This window comes from Bradysia coprophila, assembly GCF_014529535.1.
Source record: "Bradysia coprophila strain Holo2 chromosome X unlocalized genomic scaffold, BU_Bcop_v1 contig_20, whole genome shotgun sequence".
In the NCBI taxonomy this organism is placed as follows: Eukaryota; Metazoa; Arthropoda; class Insecta; order Diptera; family Sciaridae; genus Bradysia; species Bradysia coprophila.
Window position 1 is genome coordinate 4,966,747 of NW_023503307.1, and position 17,725 is coordinate 4,984,471.

At 33.0% G+C, this 17,725-nt stretch overlaps 2 protein-coding genes across 4 annotated transcripts in view; one reads left to right on the top strand and one right to left on the bottom strand.

Annotated features, from left to right (window-relative positions):
* LOC119068621 overlaps positions 1-6,178 on the bottom strand; it is a 38,281-nt gene extending 32,103 nt beyond the window's left edge. Inside the window, exon 1 of one of the 3 annotated variants that reach the window (XM_037172283.1) lies at positions 5,352-6,178. In XM_037172283.1, coding sequence (XP_037028178.1) covers positions 5,352-5,424 — 73 coding nt within the window. In that variant the 5' untranslated portion in view covers positions 5,425-6,178. The remainder of the gene's footprint in view (positions 1-5,351) is intronic. The other 2 variants (XM_037172282.1, XM_037172285.1) reach the window with 2 other exon arrangements.
* A 9,735-nt stretch (positions 6,179-15,913) lies between these two features.
* On the top strand, positions 15,914-17,135 carry LOC119068946. Its single transcript, XM_037172811.1, has 4 exons — positions 15,914-16,580; positions 16,643-16,798; positions 16,878-16,943; positions 17,022-17,135. The coding sequence occupies exons 1-4, from the start codon at positions 15,981-15,983 to the stop codon at positions 17,133-17,135; spliced, it is 936 nt and encodes a 311-aa protein (XP_037028706.1). The 5' UTR covers positions 15,914-15,980.
* Positions 17,136-17,725: the final 590 nt, after the last annotated feature.

A 17,725-nucleotide genomic window follows, 5' to 3' on the forward strand; every position in this document is an offset into this window, starting at 1 on the left:
TATGACACCCTAAGTAACATTGAAATGCTAAAAAAAATGTCGTTCTGTTCAGTTAAGGAAGGGAGTAGAACATAAGTATTTATTCAAGGGAAGTTCTTCCGGAAATTTAGGTTAGATTTTGCTTAGACACAGTGAAGCAATATGGCCTTAGAACCGTACTCGAACGAGAGTATAGTTATTTCTGTAACGAGACACGAAACACGACCAGTAGGACTCTTGACTGTACCGAAAATAATGAAAGTTTACATAACATTAATGCTTCAGCCCTTAATTTGTCTGCATTGTGTATCGGTTGGGATCCCGGCCTCAGAAATAAGTATTTTCGTAGAGAGTGGACGGTAAAGAAAATGCCAACAAAGAAAATTTACACAATAAACATCCAACCATCATCTACTTTTGATCTAATTCAAGCACGAAAGACTGGATGTTGCATCACACATAAATATCGACTGTTTTTTTGTAGCTTGATTGGAAACAAACTCTAGGTCGGATAAATAAAATCTAAAGAAGCCGTTCAAACTCAAACAGAACAATACAAAAATATATATCTAGCCTAACGACTCATTTTAAATCATTTTTATTTTCACAATAAACATATTTGGTGAATAGAGAAAAGAAAATATATCGTAATTGAACACCATAAGCAATACACATGGGTAAAGCCGTTCCAATATCTATCTATCCATACAATATAAATAAAATATATCGAAAGACCAATATAATTTTTGTATCAAACAGTTATTTCCTAACGTTTTATTTCTCGAACTTTTCTTGTTTAAAGAGTTACAATAACGTACTTCAGCATTATTATACAACCATACAATAATATACTGTGCGTTAAAATAGAACTTTATTTTGAAGAAAATATTAAATATACTCAAAGCACAATGTGTTGATGGTTTAGCATATTAAATTTTATGTGATTTTAAATTATTATTGAAAATGATTTAATCAGTTTCGAAGACATTTATTTATTGTTAAAAAGATTTAAATAATAAATGTTTTGCTTAATTTATTGAGAAGTTTAACAGAAGAAGAAGAAAAAAAAACATGCGTACGGTATCTTTCGGTACGGAATGTGGGATTTTGATTCTGGGATATTAGTTAAGATAGAGTTTGTAGATGTATCCAAAAGATTTTCGCTTCATAATTTACATTTTATTTCAAATTTTATTGATTTATCAAACTGTTTCTAAAACATTTCATTTTTAAATTTCTCCAGAAGAATAAATATCATTGGTACGTATGAGCTTTTACAGCTGACAGGAATAAAAACCAAGACATTGGCTTAGGACTTAGTAGCATATCTTTGGCCAAGATATTCTTTAAGCCATGATGGCTCATTTTTGTGCAAATGTAGAACACAACATGATCTAAATTTGTGTACCTTTGCGCCATGGTAAAAAAAATACTTCAAGAATGTATTGGCCAAACGAAAGAATAGTTTAAAAGTCGTTCAAGGAATAAATTGACTTGTGATTTAAAATATTGGTTAAAGGAAAATTATTATGGTAGCCCTGGAAAAAAAATCGCCTATAACTTTACCAAATGGAAAGTGTATCATTCAAGGATACGATAGCTTACGATTTGTTGAAAATTGTTAATAATTCGATTTTATTTCTACTTTTATACTTCGTCATTGTTCGAATAGACAACAAAATTCTTAGTTAGCTTTGTTCCTGAAAAACAACGAGAAATGAGCAAAACCTCCCAAAGTTCAACAAAAATCGGGTTTCGCAATAGTATGTAAGTATACAAGTTATATAAAATTCACCTGCAGGCTTTGAAGCATATGTTGTATACCTAAATCCCATTCGTATACATTTTAAGCAATTTAAAAAAGGGGTTCACAAGAACATGACATGTTTCTGGTGATCGTTTCTTTCCAAAAAAAAAACCGTCTCATTTATGTATATAATTTATAATAAAATGTAAATGAGTGGTAAAAGATGACTCACCGATGCCCTAAAGACAGAGCCCATCATAATGTACTCATACATTTTTTTGAATGCAAATTTCTTTATCCTTAGGCACGTCGCATGTTATTATGTGATAGAAATTTTTGCGAGGCTAATATTCGAAAATATTTTTAAAATTTTCAACGTTCCACCAACCGTTCCATCGACTTGAAAACCCCCTAAATTACCGATTAATATTTAATTCATCGATGGTTCACTACAACATTTTTTAAAGAAAAGAAATACCATGACGACGTCTGATATCTCGAAGAAGTGTTGAAGAAATGTTTCTTTTTTCGTGTGTCAAAATTACTAGACCGTTAAATGTTGTGTTTGCTTAAGTTCGCCATACATGTGTAGTGAATATTTTAATTCTTACAAGATTTAAGATCGCTGGTGTTTTTCTCTCTGTATCGACAACACTTTGAAGAAATATGTAACGAGAACATTGGCAATATGTTCTTCTAATAAACAAAAACAACAAAATTGCTCTATTAGATCGATACAATTTACATGTTTTCTGAAAAAAAAAACAAGATCGGCACGCCTTTAACTGGGTCATCTCAATAGACAAAAATTCTTTGCATTTCAACCATTCACCTACTAAACTAAAGCAATGCATTTGCATTTTCGCCCATTTATTATCACATCACTACGTTTGAACCATAAAAATCACTGCTTTAATATGTAAAGTGAATAGAATAATCATGGTAAATATTATGCTGTGAAGAACACACAGTTATTATACACCGCTACTAAACAGCTACATGTGGAAAACATTTTTTTCTTACATCAATCCGCATACTATCTGAATACATTTTCTTATTATTATTTACCAACCTGTGCTAATGTGTGTACTATGAGTGGTTCTTCAAGAATGAAAATAAAATACAAAATTTTTGTTGGTATATAGTGAAATATAGAGATGAGACTATATATAGCTTGTTGCTAACTTTTATTCGATTACGAGTTTCAAATCAAAATAGCGGTATTTAGCACACGAGCATTTCCTACCCAAAAATATTTATAGAAAAAATTCGTAAAGTGAAAAATTATCGGTGATTTTGTTAAAAAAAATAGAATTTTTCAAAAATAAATCATTTTTTATAGGAATGATTAACCTTTTTCGGTTGGCTGTTATCAACAATAATGAGTACTCAGTATGGTGTTCTTTCATAAACCAAATGTATGAAGTAATAGATTATAATGTAGATACTGTGTAGGTAGATACTGCAACTCTATTTAAACCTATCCAAAAAATGCTGAGATGCAAAAAGTAATACATTCGAAAAATTAGAGCAACGTTCAAGTATGGTCTTAGTAAAACTGATCAATAGTTCAACTTTAGTTCAACTAAAGTGAATTTGTTTACAAAGGATCCCATCGATGTATTTACTATAAATATATGAAAATATGAAGTAGCTCAAAGTAATGTTTAGCAGATTGCACACCGCAATAGAACAATAGAATTGAACCAATTCAAGTTAGCCAAAGAAAGTGGAGCATTGAAAGCGGTGACGAACTTCATCATCTATAAATTGTATTATCCATAGATCTATTAATATCCGTGGATGTTGTGTTTGATCACGATAGTAAAGTAAGTTGGCAGGATCAATTCCTTTTAAATTAAAATTTGGCTCTTGCCACTGAACTAAATAGTAATTTATTAACATTTGTGTTCACTTCCCAAGATCTAAGCCTTTTTATGAAATAAAAGTTCCCTCTTCGAATCAACATCTCCTGCCTGCCTATGTCTTTACTATGTCGCTGTCTGGTAACATTTGAGCTATTCCATGCTCTCACTGTTAAATCGTTTTTTGCTTAAGATGAGACTACATGTCATCGATTTAAAAACTCTGTAAATTGAAGAGGGATGAAGACTGCTCTCCTGTGGACAAAGAACTTTCCTGCTGGAGTGTTGAACAGTTGAATTATTCTTCACGAAATTAAAGAACAGAAAAACAATTTGGAGGCTGCATCTTTCGTTTTGTGCAAGAATTGAATAATCTTCATTTACAATTTACCTTCCATGATTGATGTTATTGAAACAATGATTTGTTTCTATATGTGAGAAAAAAGGAGCCTATACATCAAACCATAAAGCGGTACCATTTGAAAAAAAATGGATTCGATTTCCCATATTGCAGTGACTTATCATTATCTTCTCATAACATATCTCGAAAAATGCAACTACCTACACCATATGTGCGAAATTATAAAATAATATTTTTTGCGCTTCATGTGGAGATTCTATACGTACCATTACATACATTGTAATGTAGGCATCTAATGTATGGAATGAACGAAGATAAACAACCAACCGTCATATTTCGATGCATGCCAAAGCAATCTTATTCTGTACTCAGTTCTAGTTTGATGCTTTTATTCCATAATTTCTTCAATTAACTTTATTTCTTATTTATGATTGAAAAGTGAGCGCATTAATGCGATGCGCTCGCGGTTCTAATTTATATTACAAAATAATGATGCTTTGAAAAATTTATAATAGAAGGAACGGTTGACGGAGAACTCGTATGCATCGAATCGAGTGACTTCAACTGATTAAAATAAAATGCAATGTTAAGCAAGTGGCATTGACTTTTATGTTTCATTTTAATTGAATCGAAATGGAGTTGTTCTTATTTACTAAACAACAATGCGATAGAATGAAAGATTTTACCTTTCGTCACCTGTTTTGAATCATTCGAATATATATCAAGTAGAATCGATTTGAAATGACTGTAGTCTGACACAATTGCGAGTAGTTTCAAGATATTGCTTTGGATGGACAATAAATTTTAATTGAGTCGTATGTAGAACCGGCTCTTCCTTGTTGTATAGTTTCAATTTAAAACATGACAATGTTGCCACATAAGGCCAATACATTGCGGATCATTTCTCTTCGATAATATTTATCTTTATACGAGTCGCTTGTCGCAATGAATACACCATTCGCACATACCACCAGGACTCGCTCTTGAATCAGAAATTACATTTATATCTAAATCGAATTAATTGAAACGCAATGAACCATGCTCCTGTTTGGAACTGCCAGTGTGGACTAACGAGTCTACCGTGATGTTGAAGATCATGGATTAAAATTGTTGCTATCGCAAAGGTAAAACACGAAGTAGTTAAAAGTAAAATTGGTTCAAAGAATGAGTAGAAGACCTTTTTGAAAATTGGAAATGGACATAAAAGTAAAGTAAGAAGATTGCTTGATAGAGACATAGTGAACATATTATGAAATGTTGCTGTACCAACCATGAAAACTATCGATCAAAAATCGAAACAAAAATTATGATCCTTACAGGTACTGAAAGTTCCTTAAACTTTCTTCAATTGTAATCCAAAGCTAAAAATATGTTTCAGCAAAATCTTAGAATTACTTACCATAAGTTATGTGAATTATCCATATAAGACCCAGCAATGTAAAATAATTGAAACAGAATTTCGTTGAATTCATTTTGGCTAATTTTAATATTAATTTAAGAAGTCTCCAGTCCTCTCTTTAAATCGATTTCGTTTCGTCAGCTACTCGACACACAAAACAATCTTACTCCCAGGATATTAAAGTAATCCCAATAAAAACTTGACGTCGATTTAATCCTTTACTCAATTCACTTTTTCAGGTCATATTTAACACATTCGGTAAATATTATTAATCCGATCGAACATTATGTTTTAACTTGGCATTTCCGAGTTAAAACACGAAAATATTCTTAATTCACACAAAAACCGAAAACATTAATTATTTTTCCGTATTTTTATTTCCCGTTAAACAGCGAAAAAAAACCGAACCGAACCTTCTTCACGTAAAAAAACAAATAAAATAAATTTATTAAAATCGGCGACGCTGGCCGCGGCCTACAAAATCAATAATAGAAATATATAAAACGTACATATACACACCAGCAAAATTTTTTTTTTTTTTTTATTTTCGAAATATTAACCGCAAAACCAGATCTACAAAAGAAAGTAATTTCTTTTAACAAAAAACCGCAAAAAGTATGCTCTTTTATCGTCGTTTTAAAAATGTCTTGGCTCAAACGCGCGCTTATTCAATATACAAAAATTTATTCGTTTCTCTTCTCTGCTCAGACGTCCGATTCACGTGAAAGGCGTTCATACACTGACTTCGCTATGCGGAGAACAGTACAGATAAAATTTCTTTGAAAAATGTTAAAAATAATAATACTCAACCGAGACCAACAACAACCATTCCGCTGGAGTGTTTTTGATGTTGATGATGTGCAACCGAACCATGATTGTATTACAAGAAGTCCCCTACTTTTCCTTCCTCATATTATAACGTTCATTATAATAGTGTGTATATTTTCGCTTAATATTTTTATTACATTTTCATATCATAATATAATCGTACCAGGTGAATTGATGTTTCATTCATGTTACTGTATTTTATAAGAATATATATTCGTACGTGGTAAATACACAATGTTTGTAACTTGTGGGCCTCTTCAATTTTTTTTTGTTTAACTGAGATGGTCTGGTATTATTTTGTACTTGTTGTGTTAAATTTACAGTACCGTGAAGACGTATAATATTTCATGTTTCTGATGATTTCAGTTTTCGTTCGAATAAAGGGAAGCTTCTTATAATAACAAACATATGGTCTTAACTGGACTGACTATGGCTTATTACCATAAATAGAAACCTTAAATATATTTTTGGTTAGGTTCTAAACTCTCTCTCTATCCAAGCATTTATATTGTACGTCAATGAATTCAGAACAATTAATATGTTAAATATTTTACACTGAAGCACCGTTGTCCTACATGTTGCTCGATTTGTATTAATTCTCGCTTTTACGGTCATTTCATCGATATATGTATACGGCGAAAAAAAAACGTGTTAAGTGATGGAATACAATTATTATGTGTACAACGAATCGACGGGAAAAGCATGTTTCATTTCTGCATACGTATGTGCAATGTGCATGGTAGACAGGTTTATAAATAACATAAAATTAAAACAACCCTCCAGACAAACGCTTTACAATTTTTTTTGTATGTCCAGTATTATTATAATTTGCAAGAAATCTTATCAAAGGGACCGTCCATAAAAGATGTCCAACACGAAGGGGAGGAAGCGGTCTGGAAAGGTTTGACACGCCATGCATGTTATAGGTATTGCAAAAGAAATGTGCAAAAAGAAGAGCTCAAAAATTCTGAAAATTGAATTGATGTCTTTTATGGATTACCCCCCAAAAAAATGTGCTTTGGAGCGTTACCAACTGCATTCTACACATCTTCACGCGATGGAATTTTGTTTTATTTTTTTTTTATTTTTTACTTAACCGAAAGAAGGATATAAGACATTTGCCCAAATCTTTGTGTCCAACATGCCGGACAAATTATGTCTAGGAGCGCTTCTTTTGAATTGCGACGTACCAAAATCTCCAGTACTTTTTGAAGAGCGACCTATATATGACTCGATATCTAGCCAATACCCCAAAACCCTTTTCAGATATTTCCTATATGCGCTAGGTGTGGTACACAAAGCACCATATCTACAGGAAGAGTAGGACATTGATGACCTGTCGTTCAATTTTTCGAACCTAATACCCCTGTGAGCGCACGATTCTAGTCTTCCAATGAGACCAAAGTCATTCATATGCCACGCTTCCTGTGGAACTGGCATTGGTAGTAAAAACACGATTTTCGTATTTAGTGCAGCGGCATGGCAAATAGAAAATATGCGAGACCGGTTTTGGGGTATTGTCATCAAGCCTCATCTAGACATAGAAAATTAGTCTTCACAAAAATTTGTCCCGATTTTCGTATGTCGAAATTCAAAAGCATTGCTGTACTTGAAAAAATTATAGAAAAATTAGCAAACAATCACTTCTATGATTCTTCATCAAAAAAGAAAAGAACGGTTGACTTCAAGTGCACAGCTAACCGAATCAGTAACTAATTTTTTTTAACGCTTAACCTTAATTCAGTTGTAGGCGTATCCCGATTGTGGTTGAGAAAATTGGCAAATCTGGTACAATGCGACGTTAGAGCGTATATGTGTGACTATGTGTGAAAAATATTTCGCACATCATTTCGAAGCTAATTAGTTTTTATTTATTCACAGAATAACTCATTGTAAAAATGAAGACGCGTTTCTTTTACAATGTCCCCCCAAAAAGAGTGTTTGGATATATAAAAGGTAAACTATACACACAGAATCGGTATGGAAATTATTGTTAAATATTTATTAAATGTTTATAATGAGTGCGCAAATACCTATAGGTATAAATGTGACACAAATTTTCTGTTGGATTTGACATACATTTTTTTTTGTTCGTTCGTTGATATTCTGCGTTGAATTTCGGCCTAGTGAAATTTATTTATTTGTACACACGTCTACGACCATATAATATCATGTATGTGACGTGTACATGCAATGAGTAAAAAGAACATTTTACAGAAAAAACAAAAAAAAAACTTCAAACCGACAAAAAATGTATTTCCTTACTATTATACCTATTGCATTGATGAAGGTATTATGTGGACACCAATATCTAACAAACAATTTCGTCGTTATATATCCGCAAATTTGAGAAAAAGTAAAAGAAAAAAAATTAATCTTTTCCCTAACGCGCAACATATATACTATACCTACGTGTACATTACGTAATCACGCACGGACAAGTGGCCAAATGATCATCATCTCTACCTAACTTAATTATGTGCATGCAAATAATTTATGATACGGTTTCACTATAATCGATTTTAATAAATAATTATTTTGTTATACCATAATAACTACAATGATGGTGCATGATGGTGATACAGTATTAATATACATTGTATATAACAGTGAAAGTGACCGGATGGACAGATTCTTCATTTTTGTTCATCTTATTTAATGTCCATTAATTAAAGCGTTATCATTTCAAATAACTTTGAGATTAGCTCGTTATAAAATTGGATGGATAGATATGCGTGTTTAACGGCAAGGGAAAAGGTATATACGTTTCGTGGTAAATTGTTTTTTTTTTATTTATTTGAATCACTTAAGTTTCAAGTCGTTTGTAATTCCTGCATATTCTAAGTTTGTATTTAATTTTAACTTTCTCCATTTATGGGCATCGCACTGGAAGTGTGTATTTTGATTATCAAGAAAGGTGCAAAAAGCTATAGGCCGAGGATCAATATGACAATGAACTATTACCGGAAAATTCTGTCCCCTCAAACATTTAAAAATTATTCGGACTTCCTTCATTTAAAAACTTCATTCAGTCTTCGTTTCTACAATTTTTATTATTCTTTGCTCACTTCAGCCCCAAAAAATGAGTCACTACTTCATTGGCATGAAATTTAAATCTGAATGCACGGCTCGTAGTAAAATAGCTTACGTATTTGTTAGGATCTTCGGCTCTCTCACTTAACAAATGAATAAATGAAGAAGTCGTAAACATGGACATAATCTTCTATTGCTTCATTAGTTTGAACGTAAATATTGCTATATAAGACAAGTTCCATCAGAGATGATCACTCATTTTTGTAGTCACTATCAAGAACAGATGACAAGCTAATAGTTAACTCTGTCACATTGGCTTACGCGTTTCCAATGAAATCCGACTAATCTTACAACTACGTAAAACTCGCAGTTCTTGGAAATCAGCCGATTCTTTTTTTTTGTTATGTTAGGAATAGATGGTACTATCGAATTCCCATAAAAATTACCTGACACTCCACACGCCGAAGTACTTGCATAAAGTAAACTTTTTTTCAAGAAGACTAAAAATATCCCCATTTGTGAAACAGCTTGTCATGTTAAAATAAGGCACTCGGATTCTATACTGGAATCCATTCACTTTGAATTTTAATCGTTTTGGGAAAAATACAATGTGGATCCATCTCACCGCAATTATTCTAAGCGACTTTTTCAGCCTGTTTCCTTAAATATATTGAAAATGGACAATAAATACTAAATTTTTGTATAAAACCAACTTTTTTTGTTGGAAAGCCACATAACCATCGAAATTTCCTTAAAGTTCGTCGAAAAGGGGATTCCAATCATATATCAAAGGTTCGAATATGGTGTGTAAGGTACCGTTGTAAAGGTTTGAGCTCACCGCCGTTTTTCGGTTGTTTCAAGAAAAATTTCTAGAAAAATATCGCCGAAGAATAGGAACAGGAATAAAATCAGTGTCTCCGCTGAACAACCAGTGTCCGTGGATTAGAGCGATTATAAACAAAATATTTTTGCAACAGCTCCCCTCATCTTCCCATTGAACACAGTTAGGATAAATTTAATTGTTATATTTTCTAAACGGCAAGCGTATCACTATTTGGGAATGTCATACGGAACCCGTATTAAATGTATAAGGCCGGTTTTCAATGGTGTTTCGCTAAACAGCTGACTGACCATGTAAAAAATGAGAATATTTTACAGTTGGGTCTTCTGTAGCAGGTTCATTACGAGTGAAATAAATATGCGCTAAGCAACTATGCAACAGTAAAGAAATTTTTCTTCCTTCAATAAGAAAACATTACTCACAGCAATACACTCGAACCGAATACATTTAAAAAAAATAAGACGTTAATTGGACGAATGATGGAAATGGTGATTCTTGTGATAGGACCAGTCTTTGTTATAACGATGCGTCGAGGGATGAGATGAGTGAACTGCTACCAATAACATTACAACTTTTCTAGAAAGAATTGTTTGATTTTTATAGAATTTATGTGGAACGAGCCCAATCGGCGGCGGACACTGCAAAGGATTCGATCGAATAGTATCAAAATGTATACGCTAAAACAAATGAAGTAATACACTTTCAATACCAAAGCGATAATTCAAACGTAATGAGCTTTGTTTTACTACACTATCAAAATGAACATGACGAATATTATGAGGATATAGATGGGCTCAATTTCGAGAAACTAAGATTAATGAAATGTGATGACGAATGGTAATACTATTTAGCTGAATGAGTGAAATGGGTAAGTCTCTAATTCGGTGTACAGCATTCGAAGAACTACATTATTTGTCGAGTTATTTAATAGTGACTCATGACTGACAAATTTGTACACAAATTTTTCTTGTTCAAAATATATACGAAATAATTCCCATAAACTTTCACCGCCACAAAAATATTCAACTATCAAAGAAGAAAGACGAGTTACTGTTTTTCCGACAAATTTGGAATACATACTACGCCGTACTATACCAAATCAAAGACATCAATAAACAACGAACCAGCAAAAATATTACAAATATCAAATTAGGTACTTTATCTCGTGCCACAGTTGCTGGATGGTTTGTCGCTAAAAGAATATTTATGTTTTTCATACATGAGTTCTTCATTGTGCTGTGACTGGTGTATTTTAATTCACTTGTTGTGTGATATTTGACAATGAAAAAGGCAAACAAATTAGAGATTTTTTAGAGTGAATCGATTCTTCAACTGACTTTGCCACAAAATGCTCAATGAAGCTTATGGTTATTATAATATAGTGCGCATACGACTTACACAGGCAGTGATGTGAATCATACGGAATATTTTTTTTTCTTCGTTGAACTCTTTTTTATGTTTTACTTTCCATTCATAGCGCTGACACCCATCTTATACACTGATCTGAGTTGCATACAAATTTATTTCTGGTGCGTTTTATTTTTCGTAATGCGGATATCCTACAATTGGAATATGAATCACGTTGCAGAGCCAAATGGCAACGGCCTGGTAGTGTTATGTATGTCAAATTTTTGAAACGAATAACAAAAAATTAAATTTCAGAAGAAATGTGTTGAGCACAAGTGTGTTTGTCCAAAAATTTGCATAATAGGAGGTCGTTGCGGACACAGTATAATCGTCAACAAAATAAGTAAACAATCTTTCACTTTAGGTGAGATTATATGCTAAGCACATTCGACATTAAACTTGAAAATGCATAAAATGATTCACGTATATATTGTTCTTATCGTTGGCCATTAAAGCGATATATTGACTCCGCATTTTTGTATTTATAATATTTTAATATGACAACACAGAAAATGAACGACACACATGAGAATTTCTTGTTTTCTTTTTACTACGTTTTGTTTTATCAACTCTTTAATTCCAGCAGAATGTGTGAAGGCATATTAGGAACTGCAAAAGGTGAAAGTTTTATTATTTTTTCGAACAGAATTTAAACAGCGACATGTTTCGTTGAGAAGTCAATGGTACGCTAATCGGGTGTGCATGTGCAAGAACCAGGAACAAGTCTATAGTTTGTCATAATATTCAACATAAAGTAATACCCGTCAACAGAATTCCGTATGTCGTAGGGGAATTGTTAATTTTCATTTTAATGAACAAGTAATGTTTTGTAGTTTTCTTGCAATATTTAAGAACTTGAGAAATGAACGCATCTATTCATTCAAATCAAATGAGCACTCGTAAGTGACTGGGATAAAATTTCCCACAAACATTTATCACAAATCAGTCAGAAAAAAGGACATATGAGGGGTTTTTGGGGTTCTTTTGAAACGCATCAACGAAATCGGACCGATGTCTTCAAAAGTCGAAGAGATATAAAATTTTCTTTTTATAGCGCAGAAGAGGATGAATATTTTAATCCTCAAGTTTCGCCATAATGCTGTTTTGTAAGAACTTTGTCAACCAGGGAGCCCACTCCTCCTTGATTCCTTAAATCTCCTTGAATTTCAAAAATCCTCCTGCAACCTCCCTAATCTCCTCAAACTCCATATGCATGCTGTAAGTTACCTATGACACACAAGGCTGGGAAGGACAGGACCGACAGGACACAAACAAATTATTGATTTCCATTAATCATCATCTCTGAGGTAGGTATCCAACATTATTAATACTCTTGCTCCTCATACAATTTACCGGAAATATATACTACACATTCAAATAAAAGCGTTTCCGCCGAGATACTGTTTTTTAAATTAACGATAAAAATAATTTTACTTTTATTAGGTCACTTCTAACTATCTTCACAACGTTTCAACAATGTTTGTTTACCTGAAAGGTAACATATTGTTTTGTGTGTTTTCTTCGAATTTTTACAACTAAAATAGTACAAAGCGTATTGCAGGGAACATAAACTCAGTGAATTGAATACTGAAATGCACAACCAACACCAAAACCAAATTATTTAGAAAGAGTTAATTTTCAGATCTTACACTTCAGGAAATAAATTAGATTTAAAATTATTGCTGAGAATTTGTCGTCACTTTTGTTCAGGACACTACTTAATTTACACGCGGAGCTGATATCTTTGTCAGAACTTAGACTAAATATTGCAAATTTTTTGGATTAGATTAAAAAAACTGTTTTAGCGGTTTGACATTTCATCAAAACAATAGTTATTTATGCAACAAGAATCCTATGGAGGTAAGGTAAACGACGTAGTTGCTGACCGTGCAGGTGTACCTGACCAGCTACATTATTTATCAGTTTTGGAAACTAATTACGAATGAAAATACGCAAATTAACGTTCTAATTAATCTTTAGAGCCTAAAGATTAATTTGTTCATGAAAATAATGCGATTATTATGTTTACTTATTTGATAAAACCATAAAATGAAACCAGTGCACCATCTCAGTACAAAGTTGCACAATTCTTAAGAAAATCGTAAGATCGGTGTGGTCTAATTTAAGGTTTTTATTGACAAAAGAATTATTAACGGATAAAGTTTTGGTGTTTTGAGGTAGTAAATAGTTCGACAATTAATATGATTAACATAAATAGTGTCTAAAAGTTAATGTTTGATTAATTACATGGTGGTCAAAACATTGCATCAAAAAAATGCCATGTTTGTGTAGTTGACCGCACCAAATTCCGTACATTTTTCTTCATGTGACAAATTCACCTTCCATGTATGTGCTTTGTTGTGTACAAAATGATGTGATTAAAATTCGTTGATATTTTGTGTTTTTATGCGTTTTTATCATTGAAATTGGTTAATATCAGTGAATTAAGAGTGAAAATGTGTCGAATAATGCGAAATTATTGCGAAAAATGTGAAAAATATCTTAATTTTGTAGGGGTCAACTACTGCAACAAGACTGGTCAGGTATAAAAACACTCGTTTTTTTGTGGTCAGCTACTGCACCAAAAACAGTGCTTTTTTTACAATAAAAATTAATTAATTGTCAATAGTTCTGATATTCTACGGAATGGGAACAGATCAAATTAAATTCTGACGAAGGAAAAACTTAGCTTCATCCAAATCATCTTGAGATACTGATGCCCAAAGTTGAAAAATTGCTTAGCCGGTCAGCTACTACCTCACTTACCTTATATTATCGCACTAGATGTCACACTTTTTATGCAATGAAGAAAATCGAATAAATAAAATACGTTCATACGACATACGGCGTAAGTTACAAATATAATCACTGAATTGCATAATATTTGTTTACGCACTTCAAGCAAAAGTGATCATAGTCGACAGCTGCCAAATAGAGTACTATTTTGTATGAAATTGTTTTTATGTACAGTATTGCGATCAAGGTAGTGCGTAAATGGATTTTCAGATATACTTTCGCGTACTAGTGCGCAAAAGTGACGTTTGGAAAAATGAAGATCCCACTCCTGTACATAAAATCTTGTTAGTAACTTGTCCCTAGGCTAGAATTTTACGCATATGATGTGTTGTCAACCTCGGCTTTGCCTCGGGTTGACAATTTTCACATCTACTGCGCAAAATTTCCATTTAGCCACATATTAGCAAAATAGCTCTATATGACACAAGTTTCAATACCCTATTCGCATTACGGTTTGCAGTTTGTTTGTCAAAAGGCGACAAACGGGTACCACTCGTCGAGTATCTTTATTTATCAAATATTCGTAAATTTATGCAAAAAAATTGACATTAAAAAGTCTGCATACCTATTGCACAGCCAGACAGGATGTTGTTTTTCGTTATTCTTCATTCGGCCTCAATCAACGCACTTCAACAGTATATCAAGTATCAAAGATAGTTTGACACTGTAAAAATTTGAAAACAATTCTCGTATTCTTTTTGGCAGCTCTCATTGCGATCACTCATGCTTGCAGTTCGTTGCTTCAATTATGATACCATTTTGAAAAGCAAGAAATGATATGCGTCGTTTCTCCACAATGTTAAACTGCCCACCACATTGATTGTACTTATACGTTGTCGTCTCTAATTCGGGTCGATGGGAAATCTACTTCAAGAAACCATGTAACTTGATTTTTTGTCAAACTGCATTATGATTTCTGTAATTTATGTTTTTCTGTTAATTTCTAACAGTAGTTACAGTTACTAGTAGACAATTTTGAACTACCATCAGTCTTACTTTTTTAATATTTTCTCTCACTATTCGTTCATAGTTTTTTATGACATTGAGTGCAAAGTACTTTATTAGGCTCTAGATGTGTAATTATTATGACACAGACCGTCTGTCATTATACACATCGTGAGCCTTAATGAGTACTTCGCACCGTGATTCATCCAACGTTTTATGCAACAGATGGATCTTAAATTCGCAGTTTTCGAACATTACGATATCGAGTTCTTTACATGTCTAATTTCACGGATAGAGAATATTGGAAAAGATAGACTGTAGGTCAAAATTATCTACTAGGGCTGTAGTAGCTTACCCCTCGTTCTTTGCTTCTCGGTAACACATACGTGACTGTTTTTGTTTACATAGGTGTTTACAAAGAATTAATGAGCTTAATTGGTTTACTTAATGACTATGCATGCACATTGACAACGGAACTGAATGTATGTTTGTTGCGTAAGCGGTCAGTTTGCTGTTATACTGTAACGTGAAATGAGATGTTGACGAACATCAAACATTTTCTATTCCATTTTCCGTTACATTCACTCCTTTTTATTGGAAAATGGCAGGGTTTGATTGTTTTTGCATACAAAGCTAATCCAGTAATTACGTGCACAAATTCGACTTTCGTCCATGTATACAGCTGCATGTATACCGTGTTCATAGTGTTATCTCTTCAAATTTTGGCCGCCAAATATTTGTCGTGGTTTCCCTATTTTCTGCAGGTATCAAAAGCAATCATGGTTTTCGTATATGTTACAGAGCTACTGATTACTGTCTACAGAGTAATGACAGTGTACATTATTCAATTTTATTATCGCGATCACTTCCGGAATCTCCTCACGGAAGCATTACATTTACATCAAAGAGTAAGTGAGTTGATGAATGGTGCCTGGATTTTCAACAAAACCTTCTACCGTTGTTACACCTCTAAAGTAACAGGTGTTGTGTTCCAATTTGCAATCATTTCGTACTTAATTAGCCTGTACAAACAAATGGCCTCCGCCATATTCAACTGTGACCTGCTAACATTTTCGATGTTCATTTACATCCACTTCACTGCAATCACTATGTCTAGCGTCTTTTATGCGGGCATGATGTTCGTTCTACTGATTTTTCAAAATTTAAACCGAAAAGCATCGCAATTGTCCAACTCAATAAAGGATACTGAACTGAAAATACGAATGAAATGTGAGCTATGTGGACGATTATGTGATGAGGTCGATCAGATCGTTTACATTTACGAAAGGGCTGTAACATTTCTGAAGAACTTCAATAGATTTTTTTCATTCCAACTGTTATTCACATTTATCAACGCAATTTATGTGGTTTTGGTTGAGGTATAGTTATATTTCATTTCATTTCATATCGAAAACGGTCTAAATTCTTCCTCATTTACAAGTTGTATTACATCTACGATAATGTGAGACAAATGAGCTCCGATCCTGATTCAATGGAATTTCTCTACGGACATATAGTGAAAGACTTAGCATATATGCTGTGCTTTGCTATCGAATTCTTTCATATTGTGCTCATTTCAAGTACGGTTACCGAGGTGGTGAGTGCACATATTGAATGGAAACACAAAATCGACCAATATGCTAAGGCGTTTGCATTCTGTTTACTTTCTCATAAAGGCTCTCCAGACTGGTATGGCTTTTCGTGCGCACTTTAACATAGTCGATAGTCGATTGAAACAAAGTGTAAATTACAATTACTTTTGCAATTACAAACTGGCTTCCATGGAAACCTAACTGAACATTTTTATCTCTATTCATCAGATTGAGTTGCTAACTTTGCAAAATTTACTTATATCACCGACGGTAATGGCTGGTGGACTAATTGAAATTAAGACAACAATTTTATTTGCTGTAGGTTCTTGGTCCCTCTATTGATGTATTATATGTATCATACGCGAGATCACGGGTTAATCCAAGAACTATTTTTTGGAAGCACTTCCCCATATTTCTTGAATTTTCCTAAATTTTTCCACAATTTCCTACATTTTTTTCAAATTTTCCCAAGAATATGTTGTTGCGAAAACTAAGGAAAATATGGAAAAATGTAAGAAAAATATGGGAAAATGTTTTCCTAAAAGTAGCCGCTGGGCTAATCCCTGAATGAGTTTCACATTTTTGAAGCTAGTTCCACAAAGAGAACCATTCGAAAATCGTCTGTTGACTCTTTTTTTCCTGATCTACCAGGCAATACCTGAGCAGCATTTTATATTTGAGTGAAAGGAAAAGCGTCTTCAATGTTGGTGTCTTCAAAAATGTGAAACTGTTTTCTGACTAAGATTTTTGATAAGTGAAACAATTTTTTAATGAAATTTTGATCTTTTGCAGACCGTGTCAACAATCGCATCGTATGCATCCATCTGCATACAGTTTGACTTAGGCGATTTCACCAAGTTTAACTCGACATTTTACAATGACTACCATATGTACTATCAAAATAAACATTAACTGAAAAAGAGAATTGATAG

Excerpts from the sequence above, each read along its gene's own strand:
- LOC119068946 (XM_037172811.1), top strand. The coding sequence starts at position 15,981 with ATGGTTTTCGTATATGTTACAGAGCTACTGATTACTGTCTACAGAGTA. Across the intron at positions 16,581-16,642 it reads TTTATGTGGTTTTGGTTGAG|TTGTATTACATCTACGATAA; the intron begins GTATAGTTATAT and ends CTCATTTACAAG. Across the intron at positions 16,944-17,021 it reads ATAGTCGATTGAAACAAAGT|ATTGAGTTGCTAACTTTGCA; the intron begins GTAAATTACAAT and ends TCTATTCATCAG.